At 35.9% G+C, this 21,327-nt stretch overlaps 1 protein-coding gene across 2 annotated transcripts in view; it reads right to left on the bottom strand.

Moving 5' to 3' along the window:
* Window positions 1–865: 865 nt before the first annotated feature.
* The window catches only part of Plgrkt (plasminogen receptor with a C-terminal lysine), a 53,716-nt gene continuing 33,254 nt past the window's right edge, over window positions 866–21,327 (bottom strand). For both annotated transcript variants that reach the window (XM_047525284.1, XM_047525285.1), the window contains 3 exons: window positions 8,009–8,139; window positions 7,111–7,220; window positions 866–1,057 (listed from right to left, as the gene is read on the bottom strand). In XM_047525284.1, the coding sequence (XP_047381240.1) occupies window positions 936–1,057; window positions 7,111–7,220; window positions 8,009–8,139 (363 nt within the window). In that variant the 3' untranslated portion in view covers window positions 866–935. The remainder of the gene's footprint in view (window positions 1,058–7,110; window positions 7,221–8,008; window positions 8,140–21,327) is intronic.

The raw sequence follows: 21,327 nt of genomic DNA, 5'->3' as shown, positions 1-21,327 counted from the left end.
TCCCACCCGTCACCAGAACTTACTCATCTAACCAGGATGTGGGGTTCTCTACTCTTCACTGATGTAGCTCTATGGCATACAACAGTGCCTGTCACACAGTGGCCTAAAATAAATATCACTGGAATGAGAGTGTTATATGCAGGGTATCCACCTGAAAAAATAGTATAAATAGGAGTATAGGTTTCCCAGTGAATCAAAATTAAAAAGGCAAGCATCCCAATCAACCCCCTTCTGCCTCTCTCACAACTGTGTTCTCAGTCCTTATTTGAATATTGCTACATTTTGTGTTTCATAGCAATTGTTTGTATGTTCCGTGTAAGACCTATGTAAGAACGATTTCAAGACTTTTGAATACAGTGTAGCCAAACCGTCCAGGTTCAGATCCAAACTATGCCCACATATGACCTTGAAACCTGCCCCGTTTTCACATTCATAAAATGACGCCTCATGGGCCCACTGGGATGATTACAAGAACACAAACGCAACAGTTCAAACAGTCTCTACATAGCAAGTTCAGTACACGTTAGTCATTGATATTGGTTGTTTGCTATTATGTAAGGAGAGGGCACTGTTAATAAATCCAAACAGAATCACCTGTGACAGCTGAATGTAATACAAAACATCTGTGTGCCAAAAAACTACAAGCAGCAGGATATTTGCTTCCAGGCACCATAATTTATTAATTTTATATTTAGACAATTATAAAAACACACATATATACAGGAAATGTAAAAGTATTTTGGAGTACCTCATGATTTTGTGTTGAATGTTATAAACTTTATTTTAAAATAGTTCAACAAAACTCATCTTGCATTTTATTATTTCAAAATAAGATCCATGATATCAAAATCTTGAATATTTTTTAAAAAAATCGTGAAAAACCATGATTCAAGTCAAAATTTCTGTGCTTTGAGAGTTAGTGGGTAAACTTGGTTTCATTTATCCATGAAGAATTTACTCTGTTCCCTTCTGGCTTTTTCAAGGCTTTCAAAAGTGATCATTCCTTTTGGCAGCTGCAACTTACTCTTTTCTGTTTCCAGTATGTCCTCTGCTTCACCTTAAACAAAGCATAGATATATTCAAGGTGACAAAGTGGTCATCGATATATTGTAAGAAGGCCTGATTGCTGTGTTCCTGTGACAAGCTGTAAAACTATATGGGGTCATCTCCCCATATTCCATAGTTTAACTTTTCACCCATTTTTCTCAGAAGTAATGTACCAATGTACCTACCAGAGGAAACACAATGATGAATTCTGAAATTTGTAGACCAATTAGAGGCCAGAAGTTTTTTGACACAAGGCAGCATTTGAAAATGTAGAGGAGAAAGAAGACAAAGATAAGCAATATTTCTTTCCTTGCACCAAAGTCAGGATCATTAGTATTAATTGTGTTTGAACTCTATGTAATTTCTCCATCTCACAATGGAATGAGATGGAGAAACTACATACGCTCATTCCCATTGTCCCTTAGTATGAACGAAGTGTTAGGAGAGAAAGTCTACTAAAAATTGTAATTTTTCAGGAAAGCTATTCTTTGATCTGAAATCACTCACAAATACCCAAAATAATATTAAATATTCCTTAGTCTGTAGGCATGCTTACACACACATGTATATATTATTTTTACATATCACCAGTCATTTTTATATTTTTATTTTGAGTCAGGGTATTGCTAAGTTGCTTAAGACCTTACTAAGTTTCTGAGGCTGGCTTTGAACTTGTGATCCTCCTGCTTCAGTCTCCCAAGTTGGTAGGATTATAGACATGTGCCACTGTGCCTGGCATATATACATTTTTTATAAATAATTCCTATTTCAAATAAGAACTAAACAAAGTAGTAATTTCTTGGACCCAGTGATATTTGCTTTTATTACTGAAAACAAATTTAAAAAACTTTTAAGAATTATATTATAATACAAGTTGTTGACATTTCATAACCCTGCTTATAAATGAAGGCAACTGTTTGCTGTAACCACTCCTCTTATAATACACAATTTAATTAATTAATTTCTATTGGCAATTTATAAGTACATACCTTTGAGGTAATGGTGATGTTTGTATTCATTTATACTTTGTATATTTATCAAATCATGGTACTTAGCATATCCATGACCTTATTCATTTATCATTTCTTAATCATACTCCAAACCCATAAAGCAGGCTACAATTTTCAAATTATAAGAACATTTTAACCATCTGCAAACACATTTTTTGCCTCAATCTTAAATAGTAAGTAAAAATTAATAAAATTATACATAAATAGTTGGTCTTTAAGACAAACCAGATGTTTTCCATGAAGATTCAATCAACAGGAATTGTATATTTTAGAATTATCACTATTAGCAGGGGAAGAAACATAATGTCAGCTTTCTATTATGATAAGTTTCCTGATGGATTCTAAAGCTATAATATTTTTAAAGAAACTTCACATAAAATGCCTTGAAATTTAAAATTTTTGATTGATAAAATTAATTTTCAAATAGATAATCAAACTTTCCTAGAAAGTAAATATAGCATTCAAGTGAATGCTATGTAATGGAATTGATATTTCTTAATATTACATGTCAACTTTTATGAGGCACTAAGAATTCCACTCTCCATATAAATATGAGGCATATTTGAGCTTAGACTAATGAGTTCTTAATCAGATGAGTAATATGAAACTGAACAGGCAATGGACATGAGATTTAATATTTGTAAACCAGTTGTGTACAGTAAATTTCCATCTTAAAATGAGTTTATATTCCAAAAGTTAATTTATAAATTAGTGTTTTGGAACTCAGAATACAACATAGTAATAATGTTATAAATCAATTTCAAGGCTATTCACAAAAACTCTTTATCCCACAATATAGTTAAACCATGATACCAATAATATCTGAATGTAAATGGACATTTTAGTATAGTTTCGGTGTGGAAGATGCATTTCCATTTTAAAATGGGAATTTGTAAGAACATATAACCCCTCCATCTCCCTAGGCTTGGGAATGAAATGTTCTGCTCCTTACTCTCAATACCTGGAGAGGAGTCTACAACTCTTCCTTTGCCATACCAAACCAGTATAATAGAACAAGGATAGGCTCATGGCCCAGGACAAGACAGGTTGGTAAAGATGAAATTTGTGAAAACACAATTTTCAATGTGCTCTGGATTGAAGGGTTAAGAAGAAAGTACACAGGGATCTTTATGAGAGTGTGACTCTCAGAAAAGTGGTAGGAATTTGGAAGACATACATATCCTAGACTAATGGGCAACCCTATCTCCCTGGGACAGGAATGGCTACTGTGTCAGCAGCACCATCTTCTAAAGTAGTAAGAGCCAGGATCCTGTGAGAACAGTGTTACTGCAGTGAATATTTAACAACCAGCTCTCTAAATAAATAAATAAATAAACCTAAGTTTATTGTAAAGTTCACATATATATAGCATACAATAAACATATAATACTCTTGATCATAAATTTCATGTAACAAATTGATCCTCACTGAAAGGTTTCACTGATTTTTGCTGAACTCTTGAATCCATAACTAAGCTACAGTTGCAGTTGATGAGCAAGTATAATTTCAATATGAATGATGATTGATGTTTTCATTTATATTAAGGAGTAGGACAAAGGTGAAACAATGATGACTGTATTGGAACTTCACTCATTTGAGAATGTGGTGAATGACTTCTTTGCTAAATCAGATAATAGTTTTTTAAATACCTGAAGAATATTTTCTCATGTTTTTACACTATTCACAATATAATGGTGTTTTAGTCAGCTTTTTTTGCTGCTGTGACTGAGAGATCCCCAAAAGAACAATTTTAGAGGAGGAAAAGTTTATTTGGGGGCTCACAGTTTCAGAGGTCTTAATCCGTAGACAGCAGACTCCATTCCTTATGACTCGAGGTGAAGATGAACATCATGGCAGAGGAGTGTGGCAGAGGGAAGCAGCTCACATGATGATCAGAAAGCAGAGCAAGAGACTCTACTCCCCAAATACAAAATATATACCCCAAAACCATTCCCCTAATACCTACCTCAAACCCTGAGGAATGGTTCTGCTATGTATAAATTGAGACCTCTGAAACTGAGTCCCCAAATAAACTTTTCTTCCTCTAAAATTGTTGTTATCCAATCTTTCAGTCAGAGTAGCAAAAAAGCTAATGAAATTAGAAATCGGTACCAAGAGTAGGGTTATTTCTGTGACAAACCTGACCATGTGGTTCATCAGCATTTGGAGTCTTTTAGAATTTGTGGGAGGAATTTTGAGATACTTAGCAGTGCAAGCTGGAAATGCTTTAGATTGTTGTAAGCCAAGCTTAGAGGATGATTTTGGTGGGAGCTCAGAAGACTAGAATGCCAATAGGGCTGTGAACAGTGAAGACAGGGCTCAAGAGGAAAGGAGGACACTATTGGAATTTGGAGTAGAGGCCATTCATGTTATGTTCTGCTGAGAAGTTGGCTGCATTTTGCCCGTATCCGGAGACTTTCTGTAAAGCTGATTTTAAAAGTGATAGATTTCTTAATCTGATGGAAGTAATTTCTAGACAGCATAACACTCAGGCAGTGGCATGGATATTGATGGCAGTTTTTAGTCAAATTTATTGTGCTAATCAGGAACAGAAAGCAGAGCAGAAATATTTTAAAAACTTGGGTTTGAAAGGCAGGAGTAAAACGGGGGCTAGTGAAAGTTACAGACATTACTACCACTACCAAAATACTACAGACTTTGCCCAGAGACAATGAGAAAGATGGCTTGAGGGCATCTCAGAGCTGGCAAGACCACAACCATCTCAAGGGAGTAAAAATAAAAATTCTCTTGAGATGAGACCAGTGGAATATCCCTCATGCACAAGGGGGCCTAGGAAGTTTTTTCTACATGCTCACCAATCCAGGAACTTAGAGGCTACTGCATCAAGGGTTCCTGGAGGCTCGGCTACTGCTCAAGGTGGTGGCAGACCTTGGTGTCAACCCATGGTGCTGGTTCTGCAGGAATGCAGGGTGCTGGAGTTAGGGGTTCATGGAGGCTTCCACCAAGATTTCAGAGGAAGGCCTGGGAGGCCAGGCAAAGTGTAGCAGGGCCAGAGTCCCTGCAGGCACCCCTGAGAGGGTGATGTGCGGAGATTTAAGGAGGAAATGAAAACTGCAATACAGATTCCCAAGATTAAAAAAATGCCAGTAATGTGGGACATCATCCTAGGTAAGCTGCAGAAATCAAGCTGAGGCATGCCAACTGAAAGGCTCTTGTGCTGCAACCAACAGGACCACAGTGGAGGACCTACAGAAGCCCTTTGGAGAAAACATCATAATGCCATGACTCCAGATGCTAGACACAGATTTACAGGTCTTGTTTGCCCAGCAGGATTTCAGTATTGCTTTGGTCTTACCCTTTCTTCCTAGGCCCCTATTTTTCTGAATATAAACGTTTACTCTGTGCCATTATATATTAAATACTTGTAATTGCTTTTTATTTTTTATAGGAATTCATAATGCAAGTTTGCCCTGAGTCTCAGAGAAGGCTTTGACCTTGAATTTTGAGCAATATCAGAACTGTTGAGACTAGTGGGACTCTTGGGAATAAATTAAATGTATTTTGCATTGTTAGATGAGTGTGAGCTTTTGGAGGTCAGGGGAAGAATGTTATAGTTCATATGTGAGCTGTCTCCCAAAAGCTCATATGTGAGACAATGCAAGAAATTCAGAGAAGAAATGAATGAGTTATGAGAACCTTAACCCAATCTGTGAATTAATCATCTGATGGTATTGAGTGGTAACTGAAGGCAGATGGGTTGTGGCTGGAGAAGGTGAGAACTCGAGCATGGGTTCAGAGCATGTATTTGTATTTGGCAAGTGGAAATTTCACTCTCTTTCTGCTTTTTGATCATCATGTGAGTTTCTTCCCTATGCCACACTCTTCTGCCAGGATGCTCTGCGTCACCTTGAGCCCTAAGGAATGGAGCCAGCCTTCTGTGGACTAAGACCTCTGAAACCATGTGTTCATCCTCTACAATTGTTCTGGTCAGATATTTTAATCACAGCAGCAAAAATGATGACTAAAACTAATGGCTACAGATACAACACATTTAGCTTAATCACTACTATCAGCATTTTTTTTCATCAATTTCTAAAGTCTAGACTATGGGTTGGCAAACTTTCTTAAAGGGCAAAACACATAGGCTTATGAGGTCTTATGTCTCCATTTCAATCACTCAGCTCTTTCATGGTCATGAAAAATAACCATAGATAATACAAAAATAAATGGACATAGATTTTTTCCAATAAAACTTTATTGTCAAAAATAATGAACTAGGCCAACTCCTGATACAGAAAATCAACAAAATAAAAATTTAAGTCTTGACTTGGCATTTGAAGATTTCCATGGTTTAAGTATTCCCACTATGACCTACCTTATGCTACCACTGGGATTTCACTTAAATGAAAGTGTTTATACATATGTGTGTGTGTGTGTGTGTGTGTGTGTGTGTGTGTGGACACACTGGGAATCGAAGGTTGAACCCAGGGGTGATTTACCATTGATCTACATTCCCAGTCCTTTTATTTAAATTTTATTTTGAGACAGGGCCTTAATAAGTCTCTTAGGGCCTCACTGAATTGCTGCGGTTAACCTCAATCTTGTGATTCTTCTGTCTCAGCTTTCTGAGTTACTGGGATTACAGGTGTCACTGTACAAGGCATGTAGCTACATTATGTTATGTTTGTATATTATATCTTTATTTCTATCATACAGATATAATTGACACAAATAATGTAAGAGTATAATAATAATTATAAAAATAAAAACATTTTGAGTATTTTGTTTTAAGTATAATTTAATATTTGTTTATTAGAATTTATTTAAATATAATTCTATATAATCTAATTTTTAATAAATTAAATGTTTAATGTCCAGTTTATAAAATTACTGAGAATTTAACCATCAGTTCTTGTGAGCTAGTAAAACTGAGTCCAGTTGCTAGTATATGAGAGGAAGCATAAATGTTGGTCATTAGAAGCTTGGAGAATTGTTCTTGTTTAAAATCTCCATAAGTCAAGGATTCATAAGGAGGGAATTCTTGAACCAGAAAATGAATCAGAAAATAGAAACTCTGGTATATTAGACTTACCTTTCATTCGTTGTAGAAGAGTACCATAGCCCAAGTCATACTGATAGATGAAGATAAAGCTTAATGGAAATATAGGGATGAGGAAGGCTGGTTTCTTTTGTTTTATTGCTCTGTTTTTCAAGAAAGAAAAAAAATTATCAAGAAATAACCTGAATATACATATATTTACACTTGAAGAAAAGAAAGATACCTGCTTTCTGAAAGAATGCCCTCTATGGCAGAAGTTATTTAATTCTTTAAATCTTCTAGGGGAATAAGAATTTCCTTACCCAATACCCCCCATCAGACTCTGCAGTTCTCAAAGTTAGTTTTTATTACCTGCATTTATTTATTTATTTATTTATTTATTTATTTATTTATTTTGATACTAGGGTTTGAACCCAGGGGCAATTAACCGCAGAACCACATCCCCATCCTATTTTATTTTATTTTTATTTTTGAGACAGGATCTTGCTAGATTGGTTAGGGCCTCACTAAGTTGCTGAGGCTGTCTTTGGATTTGCAATCCTCCTGCCTCAGCCTCCTGCACCATTGGAATTACAGGGGTGCATCACCAGCTGCTCATTTTTATTTGACTTTGACACTTAGGTTCCTGTTTTAAAATGGATGAAGATTAAGGGCTACCATTCAGGGACTGTGGAGATAGTCCAGTCTATCTTGATGTCAAGTCCGTCCTCTCCCTAATTTACAAAGTGAATAAAAGGACAGATAAAATCTAAAACCCTGAAGGCAGAATTCACTATTACTATGCTGGTTCTGCAGAGTTACCACCAAGAACAAGAGGTTTCTTTGTTTACATGTACACTCTTTGGACCAAAGTCCTACCTTTGCCAACTTAATATAATTGTAGTAAGACAAAAAGAAGTAAATTATTTTTTAAAGTTTTAAAGAAACATACCCAGCTGTTAAAGAGATGGTTGTAATGCCATAAAATGTTCCAAAATATTTGAGGAATTCCCGAGACCAAGCAACCTGCATGGCCATTTGTCTTTCCCTCATTTCATTCTGCAATGTTAACTGCCTCTCCAGCTGAGGACAAAATGAAAGACATTATGTGGTTATTTATCTTTTGAACCTGAACACAGAGTTAGTAATATGATTTTTCAGTGGATTTTCATTCTTCATTGCTTTGATTCCTTTTCTTTTCTTTTCTTTTCTTTTTTAAATCTCAACAGACTTTGACTAAAGTCCCTCTGGACAGTAATCCCCAACTGTTACTTTGTGAAATCTTGGAATAGATACAGAATAGATATTGATGTTTGATTTTTGCTTTCTGAGGTCTTGATTGCATTTGGTCTGGAGCTTCTATCCAAGCCTCAAATATATGTCCATTTTTTTCTATTACATGTGAGAAAAGATCTATGGATTTTTAAACACAGATACATCTTAACTGGCTTTTATTGTTGCATGAAACTAATTTTGCCTTCCAAATCCATGCAAGTACAGATTGAGATTCCCTTTGCGCATCAGATCACACTGCGATGTGAAGATGAAGAGGTGCTATTTTGAGACATCAGTGGAAATTTTCCTTTGCCACATTTTTTCTTGTGTCAAGTCTCTTGCCAATTAAGTCAATGCCTTTTGCTGCTTCGTAACAGAAGGCAGATAACAGCTAAGAACACAGGAGACTGAATATCCAAATGGGTTTTTAGGAAATACACAGAGAAGTAACAGACTGAAAGCCCAAGCCTGTTATTTGAAGAGAATCAGATTCTGGAGAGAGAAAAGTATTGTTTTCTTTTTGGATTTTTAATTCTAAAATCTTGGGGCTGCATATCATTAGTAAATCTAGAGGACAGCAAGTCTAGTGTTCATGATGAAGGAGTAACAACATGATTCAGTTTCCTCACCATTCCCTCTTTCTATGGTGGACAGGAACTGGGAGAGGAGAATGAGAGTTTCCATGTAAGAATAGTGTCAGCTATCTGACCTTTCTTAGGCATTAAAGTACCAGGAAATGTAAAGCAAACCTTAGATGGGCTTGGGGATTCCCCAAAAAAAGAGGATTTGTGGCCCTGCCTCCTACTGAGAATTCTCAGAGGGGACAGTTACGGCAGGGTAGAAATGGTTGTGGGGCACATCCAGGCATAGTCTCTCTCAGCTACCAAGGGGCGTGGAGAAAGTCTGCAAGATTCCTGTGTCACCTGGACAGGGGCACAGGAGAAAGACAAAAATTAAGGCAGGTGACACACCAGAGTATGTAAAACCTAGAGCCATGGGACCCCAAAACAGACATGTGGGTAGTGATCATAAGCTAGAGACTGCGTGGAGAAGGCAGATGGATCTCAAGGGATTCACAGCACCCAAATATGTAAAGGTGATGGCTAATCCAGCCTGGACCATGACTAGATGCCTTCAGAGAAAATCACCCGGTACTGCCCAGGTTGATCAAACAGAAAAGAGCAGCATAAAGGCCTTCTTCAACCAAATATGCATTCCCTGATGTCTGAATCCAAACCTATATTGTTCCAAGGAAAAGATAAACAGAGAAGGAAAGAGGGCAAAACTGAATTCAATCTCAGAATACGTGAGTTTTAAATTAAAGTCATTATATCACTTTGACTTGTCAAATTTCAGTTTGTCCTTATCGCTAGAAATAGAGGTTCATTTTGAGATCAGAATAAAAAATAATGTATTTCATGTATATGATTATTTAGTTGTGGAACTCACCCTTGCTATGTTACCTACTCACAAAGCTTGGATAATAATTCATACCATTTTCCAAAGTGATGTAAATGTATCAATCATTGGTATTTTTGATCAAAAGGCATCTGTATCAAACAACATATGGAAAAGCCCAAGATTAGTGGTTCTAAACCTTAGCTCACCACTGTGGAAAGCCATCCTTATTTAGCAGAATCAGACTAGGTTGAGCCATGGGATGCAGAGGCCTGGCCAGGAAGCATGTGGCACTGCATGGGAGTGGTTCCCTGTCTCCTTCTGGAATTTTCCCCTAAGAGAATGGCTCCCCTAACTCCACCCTATCCTGCCAATCACAGAAGCTCCTCCCAGTCGTTGCCCCCTATACCTGTATATTATAAATAAAGGAGAGTTGGGCCTGGCTTCTAGGTATGGCCAGACCCATCACGCCCCCTCTCATAAAAAGAGTATTGGCTCTTGTGTCTTTATTGAGTAGATAAGTTTTTTGGGTAATAGATAGAAAAACCTTCATCTTCCTCCAGCAGTGAACCCTTTTCTCCTCCACACAGGACATGGAAGAGAGGACCCCTATACACCACCATGAGCATCTGGGGAGGTTTTCAAAGACCAAATGCCCAGACTCACACCCCAAACCAATTAAACCAGGTGGAACTAATTAAGTCAGGATCTGGAGATAGAATCAGGTCTAAGTAATTTTTTTTAAATGTCCAGGAATTCCATGGGGCACCCAGAATTGAGAAGCACTTCCTGAAAAGAACTAACTCAGAGACTTTACTCTTCTTTTTTTTTAACCCTCTTTCTTACACCTCTACCATCTTTGAATCCAAATATTTTTCATGCATCAATTTATTGAGGAATGGGATGTCTGAAGAGTATATTACAGTTTTGTTATATATTCTTATATTTTTACATTTTTTAAAATCTGTATATATTTTTTTCTCTCACCTACCTGTCTCCCTGGATTCTCTTTCTGACTTCTCTCATATTAACAGCCAACCTCTGTTAATTCCTCCCTCTTACTATAAATTTTTACCTATATCTTCTCTTCCTCTCCCTCATAAACATCACATCTTATTCTACTTCTGTTCCTTCATTGTCCATCATTTGAAATGACAAACCCTTTTAGCAAACTTACTGTTTATGTTGTACACAATAATTGAACACTCCATTTCTGTTTATTGTGACAAAACTGTAAATTCCTTAATAGGAGCCATTTGTTTTAAGGTGGTATATTGTTTGCATTGGGTGTTATTAATATTGTTCTCCCCCTTAAAGGTAAAGTACTGGAAACCTTCAGAGACACTATAAGACTGCAGGGTAGAATCTGTACCACCTCAGCTCCATATTACTAGATGAGAAGACACACAAAGAACATTGAAAAACAAGGGAACAAAGCAGCCCAAACAAACCAAGATGTTAAAACAATAGGATCAATAGAAAACACAACTGAAGAAATATCAGAGAAGGAGTTTAGAAAATACATAGTTAGATTGGTCTGCAAAATAAAGGATGGTATTGGAGAGAAAATACAGGAAGTGAAAGATCACTTCAATAAAGAGGCAGAGATTATAAAAAGTAATCAAGCGGAAGTCCTTGAAATGAAGTAAACAATAAACCAAATTAAAAATTCAATGGAAAGTGTCACCAACAGACTAGACCACTTGGAAAACAGAACCTCAGACAATGAAGACAAAATATATACTCTTGAAAATTAAGTCGACTGCACAGAGAAGATGGTAAGAAACCATGAATAGAACTTCCAAGAAATATGGGATAACATGAAAAGATGAAATTTAATATTTATTAGAATAAACAAAGGTGTGGAGATACAAACCAAAGGAATGTACAATCTTTTCAATGACATAATATCAGAAAACTTCCCAAACCTAAAGAATGAAATGGAAAATCAACTATGAGAGGCTTACAGGACCCCAAATGTACAAAATTATAGCAGACTCACACCAAGGCACATTATAATGAGAATGACCAACATACCGAATAAAGATAGAATTTTAAAGACTGCAAGAGAAAAAAAATCAAATTACATAGAGGGGGAAAACAATTTGGATCTCAGCTGATTCTCAACCCAGACCTTCAATGTCAGAAGGTCTTGGAATAATATATATCAAGCTCTGAAAGAAAATGAATGCCAAATGAGAAATTTATATCCAGCAAAATTAAGCTTCAGATTTGAGGAAGAAATAAAGACCTTCCATGATAAACAAAAGCTAAAAGAATTTGCAACTAGAGAGCCAGCACTACAGAACATTCTCAGCAAAATATTCCATGAGGAGGATATAAGAAAAAAAAAATGAAAACTAGCAAAGGGAGGAACTATACTAAAAGAAAGGTCAATTCAAGGAGAAACTATGTCAAGTTAAAAACCAAAATAAACCAAAATGACTGGGAATACAAATCACATCTCAAAGATAACCCTGAATGTTAATGACCTAATCTCATCAATCAAAAGACATAGACTGGCAGACTAGATTTAAAAAAGACCCAACAATATGCCATCTCCAAGAGACTCACCTCCTAGGAAAAGAAATCCACAAACTTAAAGTTAAAGGATGGGAAAAAAGCATGTAACTCACGTGGACTGTGTAAACAAGCAGGGGTTTCCATCCTCATATCAGATAAACTGGACTTCAAACCAAAATAATTCATAAGGTAAAAAGGACAGTTCATACTGCTTAAGGGAACTATACACCAAGACATAACAATCATAAATATATTTATGCCCCAAACAATGGTGGACTGATGTACATCAAACAAACCCTTCTCAATTTCAAGAATCAAATAGATCACAACAAAATAATACTGGGTGACTTTAATACACCTCTCTCACCACTGGATAGATCTTCCAAACAAAAACTAAACAAAGAAACTATAGAATTAAATAAGACAATCAATGATTTAGACTTAATAGTCATATATAGAGTATTTCATCCATTATCCAGCAAATACATTTTCTTCTCAGCAGCACATGAATCCTTCTCTAAAATAGACCATACGATTGCCACAAAGCAACTCACAACAACAACAAAAAATTAGAAATACTATGCTGCATTCTATCAGATCAAAATGGAATGAAACCAGAAATCAATGATAAAATAAAAAATAGAAGCTACTCCAACACCTGGAGACTACATAGCATGCTTCTGAATGACAAATGGATAAAAGAAGAAATCACGAAGGAAATAAAAAATACTTAGAGGTAAATGAGAACACCGATACAATATATCAAAATCTTGGGCTGGATTTGTAGCTCAGTGGTAGAGTGCTTGCCTAGCACATGTGAGGCACTGGGTTCAATATGGAAAGGGGTCTAGCTAAAGGCTCACAGTTTATGTTTAATCTGTGAAAATTAATTGAGCCATATACTACAACACTGTAGAAGGCATATGTAATAAGTCAAAAAGATACATTGGAGGAGAAGGGAGAAGGGATGGGAATGAGAAGGACAGTAGAATGAATCGGAATTAAGTTTCCTATGTTCATATATGAATGCATGTCTAGCATAACTCCACATCATATACAACCACAGAATGGGAAGTTATAGTCCACGTATGTATGATATAACAGTATACTGTCATGTGTATGTAACTAAAAGAAAAATAAAAACTTTTTAAAACAAATAAAAGATACTTAGTAGAGCACTTTAAGACATTAGACAGTGTAGCTTTAGAATATATAAAGCAAAACTGTTGGGAAAACAAGAAAAAATTTACAAGTTATTAATAATAATGGTAGGATTTAACTACCCCCTTTTTAAATGTAGTAATATTGAGTGTTTAAGCAATTAAATTAACAAGCTTAATCATGTGTATTTGTTATGCTCAACAAACAGAAAATTACCCTTTACAAATACTAAGAAAACATTACAATATATAACAATAAAATATCCCAATAAAATATCCAAAGTAGAACTCAGGCCTTTATTATTATTATTATTTTTTAGGCCTTTATTTTTAATTGTAGTGCAGTAAAAGTAAAATTAAAACAACTGGATAATTATTGTCTAGCTATAAAAATTCAAGAAAATTAACTAAAATCTATTAGAATCAATAAGATAATTTAATGGGATGGATGAATGTAAGACCAACAGACAAAAGTTAAAATATTTTTTATGTGCCAAAACCCATTAAAAACCAATCAATATTACAAATACTATATAACATTCACAAAAAAATTCTAATCAGAATTCTGTCAGGAATTACCTTAATAAACATGACAAGATCACTGTAAAATATACCTGGAGGAAAAAATATGCAAGAAGAGAAAAGGCAATTTTGAAAATTGTCCCACCTTCCAGACATCCAAAGTTATTATGGAAATGTGTTCAATATGGTAAACATTAGCTATATCTGGGTATTTATATTAAAATTAAAAATTCAGTTTTTCAGTGGCCCTAACCATATTTCAAGCACTTAATAGCCACATATGTGTATGCATGTGCATATAAAAACTCACATAAATATATACCTAAAATGCATACTTTCAGCCTGTCAGATATATGTATATACATATACACATATATACAAATATATGAGAAACAAAAGAAGCTTAGCAAATAATAAAAGAAATCTGCAAATCAAAAAGATGAAGTTAACCCAGTAGAAAAAAGGTCAAAGTTATAGACATTTCACAGAAGAAAAATACAAAATAAATACATGAATATGTTCAACATAATTAGTAGTCAGAAAAATAAAATTTAAACAACATACATATTGTATTTTTATTATCATAAAGATAAGAATTGGCAATACCCTGTCTTGGTGAAAGAATGGGAAAGGGGCACTCAGATACTGTGAGTGGGACACAGGTGAGCATGGCAGTTTTGAGGACAATTTGGTAGCATCAGAAGACAAAATAGGCTTTCTTCCCCTGTAGGCTTTCTTCCCCCGTAGTTTTAGGTTAGGAAACTATCTACCAAACTATTTGTATATCTGATTAAAGATATCTGTATGAGACTTTTCAATAAAAGCATTATTTGTAATATGGGGTCCTTCTAAATACCTACCAATAAGGGAATAGTTAAATAAATTCTAATTCATTCTGACTGTAGGTGTGGGATTTAAAACAATACCAACAAAAACAATTGCTAATATTTATAGAATATTATAGTTATTTTATGCCAGGTACTATTCTATTAACTCATTTAATAGAATAAAACTCTATGGTTTGGGTGGTAGTATTATCATCAAATATCATTTTCTCATGACGGCTTTTCTGATCCTACTTTCAGGTGCCCCATGACCACACACACTGTTCCTTCCTCTGCCTTATTAAAATTTCACCTTCAGATATAGTACATAATTCACATTTTAAATTTGGTTCATTTTCTCCTGCTTCTAGAAAGCAAGTTCCATGAGGGCAAGGCTTATTTTTCTCTTTTGTTGATTTGCTATATCCTTGGTACCTAGAACAATGCTTAGAATAAGTACATAATAAATACTTTGAATAGAATGAATCATCCCCAATTCACATGACTTTCTCATGGCCACACATCTGCTAAGGAGCAGACCTGGAATTTGAACCCAGAAAGACTGACACAAAAACACGTTCTTAACCACTACATCATACATACCTACCCCATCACTATTACCATCATGTTGTCTCAAGTCCACCACCTGGTATAAAGTACATACAAGCATACTGTTTCCTGCATGGAACATTTGATCTATATGTGATTCCATGGAATACAGTGATATAAATATATCTGACATACTTACTGTTAGGTAAAAAATTTTTTTAAAAAAATCAGCTGGGCATGGTGGTACACCATGGGATTCAGCTCTCTGAATCCCAGAGATTCAGGAGGCTGAGGAAAGAGGTTTGCAAGTTCAAACCCAGCCTCAGAAATGTAGTAACGCTCTAAGCAACTTAGCGAGATCCTGTCTCAAAATAAAAATTAAAAGGGCTGGTGGCTCAGTGCTAAAGTGCTCCTGAATTTAATCCCTAGTACCAAAAATAAAAAAAAATCAGTTATAAAACAGGTGTTTATATGATTTCATTTACATAAAAATAAAATATGCCCTTCACAACTTGCTATAAAATACATAGAATCAGAGAGCCCCATAGACTAAGTAGTAGATGATTTAAGCACTAGCAAAGGATGCATCCCAAAAGAAGAAAAGCAAATACTGGGAAAGTAGTTTAATATATTTTTTTAAATCTCCATAATCACCATGGAAATATTTAAATGTATTATACTTTCTTACACCAATGCTACAGTCAATATTGCTCTGATTTTTAGTTTCTCCTGGGGCTGTGGAGATACCTTAAGTTTGGAGTCTCTAATAATCTGAATCCAACCCAGATCTGCAGATTTGCAAAAACAAAGATGATCAGGGACTCTAAAGGAGTCACTTCTGGGAAGAGGATGAGATTGGGGCCAAGAGGGTGAGCCAGCCCTTCACTTGCTTTTCCTGTGTACAAGGACTTTGTAGTTTGGAAGTTGATCTAAAAACATGCAGAGCAATTGTAGTTTTTTAAATATATAAAGAAAAACAATAAGTTTAAGTAACAAATTTTCCTAACAGATTAATGAATTGTGCCAAATCACAGAGGAACAACATCATGAAGCAACAGTTTCATCCAACAGGGCCACTTTCCCAAGTCAGCTCTCAGGACCAAGGCACTCCTCCCTTGGCCTATTTGCCTTGTCAACAGACTCAGCAGTTGTTCCATGATAATGGAAATGAGCAACCTGGAAAAAGGTTGTGTTAACCTCACAATTTTCCTGCTTTATTCCCAAAGTAGAAAACTTTAAATTTGTTCATAACATATCATTGGAAAATAAACTGGTTCATGAAGACTTTATTCATTGACTTATTTGCCATGTATTCACAGAGAGCCCACCACAAGCCAGCACTCCCTGGTGTTATGGATAGAAGACAGCTTTTGCTTTCATACAACCTATGGTGTAGTAGAGGGAGATGGACATTCAAAAATAATTTTAAAAGAAGGAGGAGAATGGGGCGGGGGGGAGGAAGAAGGGGAGGAAGGGAAGGAGATGAGGAAATTTCAATGGTGGCAATCAGAGTTGTGACAGATACATTTCAGAGCATCAAGAGAGTGTGTGACAGGGATGCCAGAGCCAGTTAAGGGGTCCTGGGAGGGCTCCATAAGGAAAGAAGTTGACACTATGGGAGTCAGTGTAATGGGAGTCAGCTAGGCAAAGGGAAACAGGTACAAGGAATGAGAATTAGGGAAGACTTCAGACAGAGGCAGCAGCATGGGCCCAAGTCTTAAGTGAAGAGCAAACACTAGTGAATTTGATGAAACTCAAAAAATCCTATATTGGTTACTGAAGAAAAAAGAGAGCCAAGGGAGGTGACAAAGGAGGGCAGGGCTGGATGCTTGAGAGATTTGCAAAGCCATGCTGACAATATTGGACTTCATGGGGAGCCACCAAAGAGAACAGTGACATGATCAGATTTTCATTTTAAAACGATCCCTGGCTACACTGTGTGGAATAGAATGGAGGGGAACAGGATTGGGTGCAGGCAGACCACCAGGAAGTTCTCCGCAGTAGGATGGTAGAAATGGGAAAAAAAATGGGTGGGCTCCAAAGGGCATAGAATGGGTAAGAACTGGTGAGAAACTGGACTTAGGGAAAGAAGGAAAGAAGATTAAGAATCACCTCCCTCTGTTGGGTTGAATGATGCCCCCGAAAAAAAATTAAAAGATATGTGCACATCCTAATCTTTGGAATCCAAGAATGTGACCTTATGTAGAAAAAAAATCTTTGCAGATGTAATTAAGAATACTGAGACAAAGCATCCTGGATTATCTCATTGGGCTCTAAAGCCTTTGACAAGTATCCTTATAAAAGACACATGGAGGAGGAGAAGAAGGTCATGTGAAAACAGAGGCAGAGAATGGAGTAAAGCAACCACAAGCCAAAGAACACCTGGAGCCACCAGAAGCAGGAAGAAGCAAAGAACAACTATCCCTAGAGCCCTTGTAGGGATATAGTCCTGAAGACGCACCTTCATATTGACCTTCTGGCCAACTGTGAAAAATTAAACTTTGCTGTTTAAAGTTTCCACGTTTGTTAAAGTAGCCCTAGAAGTGAAGGCTCTAGGACAGTACTCCAAGGAATGGCAAAAAAGCAAAACACTGGAAAAGGAAACTGAATGGACATAAAAAATGTACAGGTGATCAGATCATAACTAGATAGGAGAAATGTTTAATTATATCTGAGTAAAACAATGATTTTTATGACATTTCCAGTAAAACTGATAAAATAGTTCATACTCCCCATTATTTAGATGTTCTGTTAGCAAGGAAGGAGGAAGTCAACAGTGCATGCTATCCCAGAGTTGATGAGAATTGGCTGGATGAGAAGAATGAAATCTCACCAGGACAATGATGTTTTTGGATAGTGACTTGTAATCACCACTAAAGAATGAGATTGATTTTTATATTAATACTTTCACTATGGAGACAGCATACTGGTTTAGTCTAAATCATCTGTGAAAGGAAAACCAAACTGTACAGATGTAAGATGAAGGAAGACTGACCATGTGAAAGCACATCATGAAAAAGAGCTAAGATCATGACGGACTGAATTGAGACATGAATTAGAAATTCATAGCTACTCTTAACTTACACAGAATATAATCATCACCACCCACACAAAAAACAAGGTGATAAGATTCCAGTACAAGAATTCTGTACAACTCCTGTCACACAGAAGGTACCTAATTAATTTGAATTGCTTCCCCATCCCCCCAAGGTGTAATACTGAAATGTATAAATAAAATATAATAATTTTAATAAATGAATTTATTTTCCTCAGATATTTGGCATTGCTCATAACTTTACTTAAGAAGAACAACAATGAAAAACTGAGGGAAGACAAAGTCAGAGATGGGGAGACAGGTGAGATAAGGTCAAATGGGGGGTTGACTAGGAAGAGCAGGTCATATGGGATCTTATAGGTTGTTGTAAATGTCTCAGGTTTCATTCCCATATGGAAGCTTGTGGAAGGTTTTGAGGAAAGAAGTAACACTGTGATTATTATTTCTATGACAGTACATAGTTATAACTCAATAAAATACTTCTACTTCTTTAGCCTATAAAATTTAAGATATCAAATAAATATTGTAAGAACTTTTTGAATTGTTATAACCTTTATAACTCTTTTAATGTCTGTTATTCTTGTGACCTCCCGTCTGCTTAATATGGGTTGAAAAAGACCCCCTAATTGATGTCTTAATAGTACCTGTGTGTTTGTTCTGTAAAAAAAAAAAAAAAAAAAAAAAAAAAAAAACAAGAAGAAAAAATCTTATGGGGAAGGAGAAAACCCAAGACAGAGAAGGTGGTCAAAGGGAAAGGAAGACAGCCAAACTCTGTGGTCTACAGTTAGAAAGACATTGTTAAGAGACAATTCTTAAAGGGTCTCTCACATTTCTGTATGCCTTGTGAGCAAAGGGACACAAGAAAGTTCTTTCTTCCAGATTGTACTTTCAAGGATGCCTCTTTAGAAAAAGACTTGGAAAACAAAGAATGTCTATTTCAGGAGAAAAATATGGGAGAGATTATTGTCAGTTATAAAACACTTGAGTTCCTTAGGTCAGACATCATCTGCTGTAATAGAGTCCACTGCATATCCACATATCTCCTGGCCCTGTCCATGTCGCCCCCATGGGATGTAAGGGCAAAGGGAACTGATGCAAGGAAATGCTAGCACACTCAATACTACTGCTGACACGTATAATAAAGTCCTCTTTCTGACCCAGGACTTCTGTGTCTTCTGCTGGCATTCATAAAATTATGCTGGACTAACTTGCTAACCTGTAAATAGGATACATCTCAGATCTTATAGAGTTCCCTCTACAGTTCTTGGATACTGGTTGATGTTAGCAGTGGAAGAAGCATGGGGAAGCCATCCAGGGATTGAAATGATCTACCTATTGATCTGGGTGATAATTTTATTGGTATGAAAATGAATAGAAATGTATCAAATTGTACATTTGATATTTGTGTACATCATTGTGTCTACGTTTTTTTTTTATCTTAGAAACCATAGCTTTATTCCAAAACAAAAGGTTCTTTTTGTCACCCTAACTCTTGAGTAATAATATCAGTTGTATACAGAATTTTCTCATCATCTTCAAAACATTATTTTGTCTTTCAGCTTATTTTTGTGGAACTTGATCTCAAGCAAACCATTGCTCCTTTCAAAAGTGATAGATCTTTTATTTTTGGTTGTTTTTAGAGATCTTCTATTCACCTTTGATAATGTATAGTTGCATAGCAAGAGTAGAATTTTTATGGTGGATTTTTTTCATCCTATCTGCTGTAATTCTTTAATCTGAGAAATTACGTCTGACTAGTCAGTGTTTCTGTAAGTAAAGAAGACAACATGACAAAGGAATTAACATTTTAAAATATAACAATAGAACTTCTAGATAGAAATATAGTGATTGGAAAAGAATATTTAATTTATTAAAATTCAGACACAGTTAATGAAAGAATTGATAAATTGAGAAAATTACCAAAGATGCTGCACAATGAAATAGGGTTCAAAAATATGGTTAAGAGATATGAGAGCAGGGGCTCAGTGGTAGAGTGCTTGTGTGAGGCACTGGGTTTGATCCTCAGCACCACATAATAATAAGTGAATAAAATAAAGGCATTATGTCCATCTACAACTAAAAATATTTGAAAAACAAAGAGATAAACTGAGAACAGAAGTAAAAGATTCAGCATTCAACTAATAACAGTGCTTGAAGAAATGAGAAAGAGATTTGTGTCTGTGTTATACCTAAGCATAAGAAGAAAAGAAGAACTTGCAGAGTAGCAAAGAAAAAAACAAGGAGAGCAATTGGGAGGCTATAGAACTAATCCAAGCAAGACACTGGGGAATGAAGCAGAGCCACGGCAGTAGAGGTGGTGAAAAGTAGTTAGATTCTGGATATGTTTGGAATTTAGGACTGAAACTGATTTTCTGATGGACTGGATAAAGGAATGGAAAAGAAAGAGAATAAGCAAGAATTGACTTTCCCATGTACAACCTGAGCATAGCATATAGTGTAATTTTTGGAACTGGGGAAGACCACAGAATTAGCAGATTCAGTTCAGTGAGAATGAGGAATTGTTTCAGATATGCTAGTTTGAGACATTCATGGACATCCAGGTAGAAGTGTCAACTAGGCAGTCTGATAGATTAGTCTATAGTTATGGTCAAAGTTTGGGTGAGAAATATTAATTTGAATGCATTAGTTATATAGGTGGTATTTGAAATTATGAGACTGACAAAGATTACCTAGACTTGAAAATAGTTGACTGAGAAGACAATGGCAAACTGAACCAGGGCCACTCCAGGAAGTTACAATGGTCAGGGAGAAGTGGAGGTAAAGGAGACTGAGATGGATGGCATGGGGTGGTGGTGGGGGAGAGAGTGGGCTTCCAGAAACTACTGATGGGTGTTTTTTAAGGAAGGAGTAATTAATGATTAGCTGTATCAAAAGGTGCTAAGAAATTAGGTAAGATGACCTCTGAGACATTACAAGCATATTATTGATTAGTAAACATCTAAAT

Source organism: Sciurus carolinensis, chromosome 14 (genome assembly GCF_902686445.1).
Source record: "Sciurus carolinensis chromosome 14, mSciCar1.2, whole genome shotgun sequence".
In the NCBI taxonomy this organism is placed as follows: Eukaryota; Metazoa; Chordata; class Mammalia; order Rodentia; family Sciuridae; genus Sciurus; species Sciurus carolinensis.
The sequence above is the reverse complement of the archived record's forward strand: the minus strand, read 5'-3'. Positions and strand labels throughout refer to the sequence as shown.